A 12,571-nucleotide genomic window follows, 5' to 3' on the forward strand; every position below is an offset into this window, starting at 1 on the left:
TCTGAAAGGGGCTGAGGAAGTAATGATCCACTGTCATACTAAGAGCATTTGCACTGGTTTAAAGTGCAGGAAGGAAGACCCTAAGCGAAGCACAGCTGTGTGCTCTGATATTCTGCTGCAGGTTAGGCTACATTCTCTGGTGGGACAGTAGGGTGCCCTTGACAACTATCGCCAATCTTCCCTGGCGTACTATCATAGGTGCGAGGAGAGTGCAAGTTGGTGTCTAAGGAAACTACAACAAAAGAGACAAGCTCCATGAGAAGGAGAATGATGAAGTGCCCACACCTATAACTATGACACCCACAAAGCTGGGAATAGTGCTGCAACTGCTTGCCTCTGGCACTGCATGCCAGCCCAAATGAAAAGCTAAAGATGATAGTCATATGCAAATGTCCCATTGCTGTCCGCCATGGGTGAAAGCCATCAGCACTTACATGAACCCTTTGCTCTGGGCAATTTGTTTCCATGACAGTATTGATAAGGTATCAATCACCTGCATGGAGGGGGTGGGGTGGGGGGAGAGAGAGAGAGAGAGAGATTAAGCAATATACAGTATTTTTTGTTGCAGTCAGTGGCATGGAGTTTTATTTACTTACTTACAATATTATTATTATTACTTCTTGTTTACACAGTCAGACAGGTGTTATTGACTGGTTTGTTTTATCAAGACATCGAGTCCTTCCCAAGGACCTGGGATGGCTGGATTTTGTTATCAGTGTTGTTGCTGTTATTATAGATATCGTTGCAGAATATAGGCTGTTCCCAGTAAAGTTGCTTTTTGTAATTGGCTGATGGTGATTTCTGTGGCCCCTATGCTGTTGAGGTGCTCTTCAAGTTGTTTTGGAATTGCACCTAGAGTGCCAATTACCACTGGGATTACTTTGGTCTTTTTCTGCCACAACCTTTCAATTTCAATTTGTTTCCATTTCAATTTGAAATTAATAGTTTCAATTATTGTTATTGTTATTGTTATTAATTTTACATCCCGCTCTTCCTCCAAGGAGCCCAGAGCTGTATATTACATACTTAAATTTATCCTCACAACAACCCTGTGAAGTAGATTAGGCTGAGAGAGAAGTGACTGGCCCAGAGTTACCCAGCTAGTATCATGGCTGAATGGGGATTTGAACTCAGGTCTCCCCGTTCCTAGTCCAGCTAATCACTACACCAGGCTGGCTCTCTATATGTATACATATAGAATCAGGGCAGCTCCAGGTATTTAAGTAATATCTATAAAACAGTAAATTCAACAAACACAGTACAATATAGCATCAGATTAATCAAACAGATCTACCTGACAATCAGTGTTTAAGTGGGAAATGGGGATGGCCACCTCCCCACCCATTTAGGTTTTGCCATTCTCCAAACAGGGCATGGAGAGCAGGCCAAGAAGATCACAGCCTGGGGCAAAGAGTGGAAAGGGACTAATGTCCTTTGGTGAATCACCAAGTACTGAATTCACCACCTTGTGACTCACCACTTGGTGACTCACCTAGTAGTGAATGTCACCTTCCTGGCTATTTTTTTTTTAATTAATTTTAAAATTAACCTTTTACAACATATTAAATAATTCAAAAGGATGGACATGATTATTGAATTTTTTGTTCTAGAAATGTATAAATATGTCCCAGTTCTCTATTAACTTATCCAACCGACATCCCTCTCTAACCCCAATAAAACTAGTTGGTTTTGTCACTAAGCAATTTGCCATATTCGTTCTAAATGCCTTTTAAGTTCAGGGGAATTGATTCTTTTCCACTTAACAACTATATGCAGTCTAGCTGCTCATAATTTATGGGCATAATTATGGGCATTTTCCCACTTCCCATATTAAATTATACAAAATAATAATTACTGGGTTCATGGGACAAACCATCTCTGAATAAAATTGGATGGTGAAATACTGCATCTCCAGTATTTGGCTTCATCCAGTCTATAAGATTTTTTAAAAAGTGGTTAGTGATCAGAGTATTGGACTAGGACCAAGAAGATCTGGGTTTAAATCCCTATTCAGCCATGAAACTCACTGAGTGACTCTGGGCCAGTCATGTATCTTTCAGCCTAACCTCCTCACATGGTTGTTGGGATAATAAACATAACTATGTACAGCGCTCTGGGCTTCTTGGAGGAACAGTGGGATATAAATATATAACAACAACAACAACTTGTCAAATACCACTTTAAATATTACACATTTTGGAGGTACATGATGTTCCATCTGTTGCCTCGCCTTATGTGGAATTTCCCTACTAAAACCTTGTTCCCATTTCCATTGAATTACTCAAGTTAAACTTATATGTTTATAAGTTAGGCCCTGGCTGTTACTTGACTATATCAATAGTTGCTCAAAGTACAATTGTTCCTTTATAACATTAAACATTCTGATGAGGCTGCTTACAAGATGTCACATTTGTAAATATTGGAGTGGGTGGTGGGTGGGAGGGGTGATCTGAATGCAGACATTCTTATAATCACTTCCTGATAGGAAATGAATAGTCTATTATTATTAGTCACCTGCCCAGTTCTGTAACTGTAACCAAGTTGAACACATCTTGTGCTCGTGTTAAGACGTTTTCATATGTCTTACGACTAATGAATACAAGAACACACTTAAGAAATCACAAAATCACTTAAAACACATGTGTTTTCTAAGGCCTTTTGCAAAAACTATTTTAAAATGTTTTTTGTTAAAACTATTTTTAAAATTCTATGGTTTTAAAATTGTTTTGTTTTAATTGAGTTTTTATTTATTGTTTTAAGTTATGTACTTGAGCTGTAGGCGTTAGGCAGTTTATAAATGTAATAAACAAACATACAAACATGTGAGGCTTAAATTGTCTTTGAATTTCTCTGACACTATTCATGTTAATGGCTCTTCACTGTACGTGGGGAAGGGTGTTTCCACATGTTGTTTTATTTTGTCTTTTGTCTTTTTTATTTTGTCTTTTAAAAAAAGTTCCTATCTTCGTTAATGACCAGCTCTTGAGCAGGCTCCAAATGTCTGTTTTCACTTCCAAAGAAACATGTATCTCTTTGTGATTTTCAGTGCTGCAGTGGCATGAACACCGAGACTGACCACATAGTACCCAAACTGAGGATTTACAGGTTGAGGCAGTCATGAACCCTGACCCCATAATACCTGGATCTGACACAGAGGACTCACAGAATAAGGTGGGGTTCAAGGTGTGTCCACCAACATCAGGTTCCCCTGTACCTGCTGGCCTCCTTGACACTCTCCTACCATTGTCCTCTGACTCAAAAGATGAAGCAGAGGCACCACAACCTCCACTAGCAGCTACCCACTGTAGACAGAGCCGCTCAGGTGGGTATCTTTCAAACTCTTAATCCTTTGAGTCAATGGTAGGAGAGCCTGGAAATGCATACACAGGCCCTTTAAGACCAGGGACATTCCAGGCTTGGGTGGACCTACATTCCTGGCTGCTCTACTTAAGGCTTCAGTTTGCCTCTGTCTCTTACTGAAGCAACATTGTTGTGGATGTGCTCTGTCGTGTTCTAGTTCCTTGCTCTTTTGGATTCCTGGCTTCTGTAGAGACATCCTGCTTGTTGTGACCTTGCTTGCTCCTCACTGACTGATTTCTGGCTTCTGGCCTCCTGTTTGTCATGACCTCAATCTATCTTGTTCCTGACTGACCAATTTTTGGCTCCTGATCAGGGGTGGAGCCACCATTGGGTGAACGGGTTCAAAGAACCCAGGCTGCCATCCCTCAGGGGCCATGCCTCATGGCTCTGACACTCCCCCCACATCTGACGTCAGACATGGGGGGTGCTGATTTAGCTCCCAAGCTGGGCTGTGCAGCCCCGTTCGGGAGTTAAATAGCCGACGCTGTGTTCGCGGCGCGGCCAAGAGTAGTTCTTCCCTGCCTTTAAGGTAGGGGAGAGCCGCTCTTGGCCATGCCACGAACACAGCACTGGCCCCAACTACTTCCGAATGGGGCCGTGCAGCATTCGCAGTACAGCCAGAAGTGGCTCTCTCCTGTCTTAAAGGCAGGGAAAAGCCGTCCCTGGCTGCGCTGCTAACGCAGCACTGGCCTGGCTCTAACTCCAGAACAGGGCCGCACGGCCCCGTTCGGGAGCCAGACCACGCCCCTGCATCTGATGTCTGACGCAGGGGCATGGCTAGCCCCCGCATCTGACGTCAGATGCGGGAGGCAAGGTGAGTGGGGCCGGCGCCACGACCGGGCATGAGCCGCTCGCGGTCTGCTCCACCACTGCTCCTGACCCTTGGATGTGGTGATTTTGGCTTAGCTTGCCTCAATGGTGTGCTTTCTGACACACCTGCTCCACCCAGGTATGATATGCAGCCAGGCAGGGAGCTCCTTCCTTGTGCTATTTTTGGAGCACCACCTGCTAGCCAGCACTTAATTTTCCACCTATTTTCCTGAAGTGGTCATGAAAAGAGATGGAAACGTAAACACTGACTGCAGGTCTTAGGCATGAAACAATTTCGTTTAGGGCATGGAGTTATACTGACGTGGTCCCTTCTTATTCAGTGTGATGCTTCTCCATCTGGCTTCACTCAGCGCATCAAGCAACTTGTCATGCTTTTTTGCAAAGCCCGACAAGATAACTGCAGAGAACTGACAGTCCTAACCCACTATCATATGTGCAACACATGTGCGCATGTCTGTGCACACACACACACACACACACACACACACACACACACACACACACACACACATATTCTGGCTTCAAGGAAACCTCCTGCAGCAAAGCTGCATGTGTGGCAGGCTCTAGGATACACCCACTGCAGCCGGCCGTGTGGTTCTGTTGCTGTATTTCACATCCTGTTGTGGGTAAATGTTTGCTTGCTTTCTGGCCCACTGAGATGACAGCAGGAGAGCAGGGAACACAGTTCCCATGCAGTCAGACAGCCCTAAGCTTTGCGGTTATATGGCACCTTCCTTCTTCAAGTTTTCGCAATGCTTCACAGGAGACAATTTTATATAGCGGCTGACCCATAATATTTTGCTGCCTCAGGTAGCAGTGCCACATATTTTGAGAGAGACACCATGGTAACCTCTTCACACAAGCAGCCTAATTCAGGCTAGGGCAGCCTGGGTTAGGCTGCTTGTGTGGAGTGCCAGGCTCGCTCCCAATCCCAGCGCTTCTGCCCCACCTAACCCAACTTTCAAACCCAACCTTTAGCTAGGGTTAAGGGCACTAGCATGCCTTTAACCCCGGCACCGGGTGTCATGCATTGTGGGATTCCTGGAGGCCTGGAAAATGAGTCTCTGCCTCTAGGGCTCTGCACTGCATGGAGCAGCGCAGATCATATGGGGGAAGAGGACCTTACCAATCATCTGCGGGGAAGGTAGGTGCATCCCTGCCTTCCCCCCTGCCCGCGCTCTCCACCACTATTTTGGTTGTGTGCGTGACCTTGGTTTCTTTCAGGATGCATCGCCATCTGGTTTCACTCAGCACATCAAGCATCTGAGAACTGACACTCCTAACCCACTGTCATACACACAACACATGTGTACATATGTGTGTTTGTGCACATGCATACACACACACCACTCTAACTTCTGGCTTCAAGGAAACCTCCTCCCACAAAGCTGCATATGCGGCAAGCTCTAGGGTATAACCGCATTAAGGTTTATGTGTGATGCAGCTGCTTGGGGTAGCAAAATGCAAACATGAGGCAGTAAATCCAGCTACCTTGAAGCCTGGTCAACCACACTCAGACTAGAAAGACTAGAAGCCCAAAATGCTGATTGAAACTGCAAAGCTTCAGGAGCTCCTTCTTCCATATGTTCCTCCCCATTCTTTATATAACTGGTAAGTCCTTCTCAGAACACTTATATAATGCTTCATGTCCCTCTTCCTTCCAGTGCTTTCTAAAAATCCCTCTTTTGGCACAGTCCTTTAATCCTTATCACCTACTGAAACTAACCACATGTACAACAGAGCATGTGATCCTCAGGGACATATTTTCGGGTGACATGGCACTTCTGGAGGTCATGAAAATTGTTGAACACCACCCCCACCTGCCCACTGCCAACTGTGCGTATGGGTGCAGCCAGGGGCATAGCTAGGGGAGAGGGGTTCTGTGTTTGCCCCTCTCCTCAGCTGCCCCTTGGAGTGAGCGATATAATGAAGAACATAGGGAGGGGTAGAGCTGGGGGGCCCTCAGGAGTTGCAGGGCCTGGGTTCTTTGAACCCATCCACGCAATTATAGCTACACCCCTGGGTGCTGCAGTAGTGGGGAAACTTCCCACAGCACAAACATGTCTTCCTAGCATGTCTGCAGTGTGTAAGGAACATAGGAAACTGCCATATCCTGAGTCAGACCATTGGTCTATCTAGCTCAGTATTGTCTTCACAGACTGGCAGCGGCTTCTCCCAGGTTGCAGGCAGGAGTCTCTCTCAGCCCTATCTTGGAGATGCTGCCAGAGAGGGAACTTGAAACCTTCTGCTCTTCCCAGAGCGGCTCCATCCCCTGAGCGGAATATCTTGCAGTGCTCACACATCAAGTCTCCCATTCAGATGCAACCAGGGCAGACCCAATTTACGTAGCTATGGGGACAAGTCATGCTTGCTACCACAAGACCAGCTCTCCTCTCCAATGTCAGAATTTTTTTAAAAGACAATTTCTAGTTCTTATGGCTGCAGTGTAGGAAGTGTCTGGAAAATTTTCAAAGAGGCAAGGGACACTGAGTAGGGTCTTCACTAACAAGGGTGTCGTTTCAGTGCCTTACATAACTCCTTAACCTGTTTTTGTGGATTCTTTTCTCTGCCCCCCCCCCCCCGTTCTCAAACTCTGCCCTCATTCATTAATTCTTCCAGTCCCTGTAAATTAAAATAATCACCAACATGTTTTGGAATGGTGCTCTTAGAATAAATATGTAGGAGAAAGTGGAGATGTGTGATGTGAACCACTCAAGGTTCCCATCATGTTCTGGCTGTGCTCAGAATGAAAGCAGAGCAAAATGATCTCACAGAGCAGCTTGCCAGTGACTAGAGTTTGTTTGCACTGGTGCAAAAATCCAGTAGTCAGATGAGTGCTGATGTTCATCTGACCCTTGCATCATGCCTGTGTGGTTTTATGAAAAAGATGAAGTAACCAGACCTTCCCAAAATCCTTCACATCAAACAAGTCGAAAACCTCGAAGAGCTCGCTCTTGCGCAGACCAAACTTCTCACAGCAAGTGGCAAGGAAGGTCCGGATGTTCTTGAGACACAGGAACTAAAAGGGAAGCACAAAGAAGGGAATGGAAGTTATGAGGCCATATGAGATTGAGCCATGCTATGCCACCCCTGTGCCTGACATGCTACAGACTGGGAGGGTCGTACGGCTGGAGTAAGCCTTGGACAAAAAGTGAAGATGGGCCCTGCTCCTCCTCCACCTTCTTCTTTAGAGAGGTGCAGCAGAAAGAGAGCAAAGAGCAAGAGCTATGCCCCTGCTACAGGCATACGCTGCTTCAGTGACTTCTTGCTCCCCTCATTTCGCACAGTGGCTCACCAGCTGGAAGCCACAGGCTGCTGGAAGCCACAGGCAGGAGTAGAGGGCATGCCCTCTCTCCTGCCATTACTCCCCTGCAACTGGTACTCAGAGGCATCCTGCCTTTGAGGCTGGAGGTGGCCCACAGCCCTCCGACTGGTAGCCACTCATAGACCTCTCCTCCATGAAGTCATCCAAACCCCTTTTAAAGCCATCCAGGCTGTTGGCTGTCACCATATCCTGTGGCAGAGAGTTCCACAAGTGGATCACACGTTGTGTGAAAAAGGACTTCCATTTGTTGGTCCTAGAGCTCCTGGCAATAAATTTCATGGAGTGACCTCTGGTTCTAGTGCTGTGTGAGAGGGAAAAGAATTTCTCTCTTTCCACTTTCTCCAAACCATGCATGATTTTATAGACCTCTGTCATGTCTCTCCGCAGTCGTCTTTTTTCTAAACTAAAAAGCCCCAGGTGTTGTAGTCTTGCCTCATAAGAAAGGTGCTCTAGGCCCCTGATCATTTGTTGCCCTCTTCTGTACCTTTTCCAGTTCCACAATGTCCTTTTTTTAGATGTGGTGACCAGAATTGTATGCAGTACTCCAAGTGTGGTCACACCATAGTTTTGTATAAGGGCATTATAATATTAGCAGTTTTATTTTCAATCCCCTTTCTAATGATCCCTAGCATGGAAATGGCCTTTTTCACAGCTGCCACACATTGAGTCGACACTTTCAACGAGCTGTCCACCATAACCCCAAAATCCTTCTCCTGGTCAGTCACTGACAGCTCAGATCCCATCAGCATATACTTGAAGTTGGGGTTCTTTGTCCCAATGTGCATCACCTTACACTTGCTAACACTGAACCGCATTTGCCACTTTGTCATCCACTCCCCCAGTCTGGAGAGATCCTTTTGGAGCTGCTCACAATCCGTTTTGAATTTCACTACCCAGAAGAGTTTGGTATCATCTGCAAATTTGGCCACCTCACTGCTAACCCCTGCTTCTAGATCATTTATGAATAAATTAAAAAGCACTGGTCCCAGTACAGATCCCTGGGGGACCCCACTTCTTACTTCCCTCCATTGTGAAAACTCTCCATATTTAATTATCTTGGGACCATGCGTGCCCAGGATTTGGAGGCGGAACTCTCACGACACGCTGCGAGAGATCGGGACCGAGGGAAACATTGGTTGGGGGTTGGAGGAGCCCAGAGGAGGAGGCTGATGAGGTGCTGCTCTGGTGGCTGGGGGCAGCTAGCGATGGGCAGCGAGAGGAGAAGAGGCGGCAGGTGGCTGACGCCGAGAGGAGTCCAGCTGGATGGGTGGTGGTGGCGGCAGGCTCCCAAAAATGGCCAGGTGGAGGCTGGTACAGCAACTGGGGCTGTTGTGGCAGGCATGGGGGCTGGGAGGGGGGAGTGCGGTGGAGGAGGCAGCGGGCCCTGGCAAAGGAAGCAGCCAGCTGGCGAAAATGACGGGGAATAGATTGGGGTGGAAGGGGGGGGAAGCGGCGAGGAGAGACTAGCGGCACAGATGCTGTTCAGCTAGTATTGTAGAATTCCACCTGGGCCACCTGCGCAATTGCAGGGACAAGCAACAGTCTCATCTATGCGGAGGAACCCACCCCACCACAAGCCATTTCAAAATTCTATCATAACGAACCCCCAAGTTTATTTCTGCAGTATTTTGTATAACTTGAGAAAACACTACTCAGCTGCACATTTCAAACCAGAACCCTGCAGTACAAATGCTGAGGTACAGAACTGAAATAGATGACATATAAATGACCTTTAACATGACAGAACCCCATTTAGGGATTCCTTACTGTTGTTTTTACATTTCCAGGTGAACAAATACAGGTAAAACTCGGAAAATTAGAATATCGTGCAAAAGTCCATTAATTTCAGTAATGCAAATTAAAAGGTGAAACTGATATATGAGACAGACGCATTACATGCAAAGCGAGATAAGTCAAGCCTTAATTTGTTATAATTGTGATGATCATGGTGTACAGCTCATGAAAACCCCAAATCCACAATCCCAGAAAATTAGAATATTACATGGAACCAAGAAGACAAGGATTGTAGAATAGAACAATATCGGACCTCTGAAAAGTATAAGCAGGACTGTGGCTAGCCCGTATGGCTAATAACCTGGATCTATTCCTGCTAAATGGAGTTGCTCCAGGTGATTGCCCAGGTCAATACACTTTTCATCGAGGGGAAAGTTTATCTACAATTGACTATGTGCTTGTCACGAGAGACATATTTGATTCAATAGACAACTTTAAAATTAGTGCTAGACCCGAAAGTGACCATAATCCCTTAACTTTAACCTATATTTATGACGGACAACCTAAGATCTGTAGGAATGTAGGTTTAACTCAATCTAAGGAATTGCGGGGTGGCAGAGTTAGGTGGAATCACAAACTGGATCAACTTTTTTCTTTTTGGATCAACTCAGAGATTGGTGAAGTGGCTAGGAGTAATCTACTTGGTATTTTAATAGATCAGGATAGAGACCATTGTGTCATTGAGAACTATGAGATCTTCATTTGCTCAATTAAAGCTTTAATAACCAAATCGGATCATGCCAGTTCAGAACTAAAATCTTACCTCCCTAAAAAATGGTTCGATTATGAGTGTATTAGGGCTAAAAAACATCTCGTTACTCTTTCAAAGTACGCTAGTTCTAATCCCTCTGCAGACCTGGTTATAGAAATATCGAAAAAGAAAAAGGAATATAAAGCCCTTCTTAGATTAAAAAAAAGGGCTGATACACAAAAGAAGTGGTCACTTCTAATAAGTGCAGTGAAGAACAACGATTCGTTGAGCTTTTGGAAACTAATTTCAATATCAAATAATAAGACACATTCCTTTCAGGTCTGCCCAATAACCCCAGAATTATGGGTAACTCATTTTCGGGCACTTTACAATGATATCTCTCCCCAAGGCGCCCTTCAAATAGCTTCATTACCACATTGGTCTCTGGTCTCCACATATGAGATAGAGCAGTTAATTATGCAATTGAAATGCGGGAAAGCACCTGGAAACGATCGTATCCCGCCGGAACTCCTGAAGCTCTACAAAGATTGGTGGGCTCCTGTGCTGGCTGCTCTCTTCACATATATTGATCAAACCGCACAATTCCCACAGGATTGGGGAACGGCGATCGTGGTTCCCATCCATAAGAAAGACAGAAGGGATGATCCCTTTAATTATAGACCAATAAGCCTCTTAAACATTATAAGTAAACTTTATGCCAAGCACTTATGTGTCAAACTATGTGCTTGGATGGAGCAGGAGTGCATTATTGAGGATGAGCAGGCAGGATTTAGAGCTAACAGATCTGGATTAGACCACTGTCTAATATTACAACATCTTGTGGACAAACAGGTCAAAAGGAATAAGCGACCTCTGTTCGCCGCTTTTATAGACCTTAAGATGGCTTTTGACACAGTTCCTAGAGGCCGTCTTTGGTCTAAATTGGCGGCTACTTCTATGGACCGAAGGCTTCTACTCTTGCTCATCAAAATGCATGAGAATTCTTTTTTAAGAGTGCGTTTGGACCATGCTGGTAATCTTACAAATCCAGTACCCATTAGGAAAGGGGTGCGACAAGGGTGTGTGTTGGCCCCTTACTTGTTCAATCTTTATATTAATGACTTGATAAAGTGTTTGCAGACATCTGACACTCATCCACCAAAACTAGCTAACAAGAAAGTCCCAATCCTGATGTATGCCGATGATGCGGTGATTCTATCTCAAACCAAAGTTGGGCTCAAAAGAGCGTTAGATGCCTTAGCACTTTACTGCAGAGACGAGCATCTACAGATTAATTATGATAAATCTAAAATTATGTGTTTCACCAACAAAGTAAAAAATTTGTATGGATGTTAGATGGACACCGATTAGAACAGGTAAATCAAATCAAATATTTGGGGGTAATTTTTCAACATAATGCTGGGAAATCAGCACATATAAGCATGGTCACAGAATCGGCAAAACACAGCACAGCAGCAATTTTAAGATTTTTTAGAACTCAGGGTGCAGGCTTCATGCCAGCTGCCTTAAAGCTCTTTACTGCAAAGGTCATTCCGCAATTATTGTATGGCATACAACTAGGTCCATACTCAAGGTTTGACACTTTGGAAAGAACCCAATCAGGGTTCTTGAGGAATTTATTTGGCACGCCAAAACGTACAGCAAATGTGACTTTAAGGACAGAGGCTGGCTTTATAAAAATTGAATCTCGGGCCTGGCTTCTGATTATTTATTTCTGGTTGAAAATACATCTGCGACCAGTTGGTTTAATTCCTGAGTTTCTCTCAGTTAGCCCCCAGTCACTATGGTGTGTCACAGTAAGTACGAAACTCACTTCTCTAGGCTTAGACCCAACTCAACTGCTGGAACTGGGTCTAGTGAATGCGAAAAGAGTGGTGAGACAACGCTTTGTTGATATTGAGATCCAAGAAAACTGGGCTGCGCTTCCAGAGTTTTATAAAACTATAAGAATATGGATGTTTTCCCCGCAAGATATCTGTCGACAATTACTTTTTCTAAGTTTCGATGGATATTCACGAGAGTAAGGGTTAATTCCTTTCCATCTGCACTTCTAGTTTGGAGTTTTCATGGTGTGCCTTTACAAGAACGACATTGCAGTTGTGGGGCAGGAGATGCAGAAACTGTCACGCATATTCTTCTCCACTGTAATCTCCATTTATATCCCAGGGAATGCCTTATTGCTCCTTTAATATGTAAACTGGTAGATCAATCCGATGCCAACCTTGTAAAACATCTGCTTTCAGATAAAGATGCTTTAGTTTCTATTTCTGTAGCTAAGTTTAGTTATATTGCTTTTAAAAGGTATAATGGGATATCATCCCAATTTTAAATTGTATATATATATATACACACACATTTTAATGCTTGCTAGTTTCCATTTTCTGTTTGGTCAATGACTGTAAATAAAATTATTACTATAAGCATGCATATGTATTCAGTACTTGGTTTGGGCCCCTTTTGCAGCAATTACTGCCTCAATGCGGCGTGGCATGGATGCTATCAGCCTGTGGCACTGATGAGGTATTATGGAAGACCAGGATGCTTCATTA

The 12,571-nt window shown here is 44.6% G+C and overlaps 1 protein-coding gene across 3 annotated transcripts in view; it reads right to left on the minus strand.

Annotated features, from left to right (window-relative positions):
- The window catches only part of VAV1 (vav guanine nucleotide exchange factor 1), a 97,092-nt gene that overhangs the window by 47,506 nt on the left and 37,015 nt on the right, over nucleotides 1–12,571 (minus strand). For all 3 annotated transcript variants that reach the window (XM_053289807.1, XM_053289808.1, XM_053289806.1), the window contains exons 2-3: nucleotides 7,094–7,210; nucleotides 435–493 (exon numbers count right to left, since the gene is read on the minus strand). In XM_053289807.1, the coding sequence (XP_053145782.1) occupies nucleotides 435–493; nucleotides 7,094–7,210 (176 nt within the window). The remainder of the gene's footprint in view (nucleotides 1–434; nucleotides 494–7,093; nucleotides 7,211–12,571) is intronic.

Source organism: Hemicordylus capensis, chromosome 2, assembly GCF_027244095.1.
Source record: "Hemicordylus capensis ecotype Gifberg chromosome 2, rHemCap1.1.pri, whole genome shotgun sequence".
NCBI classification, from domain to species: domain Eukaryota; kingdom Metazoa; phylum Chordata; class Lepidosauria; order Squamata; family Cordylidae; genus Hemicordylus; species Hemicordylus capensis.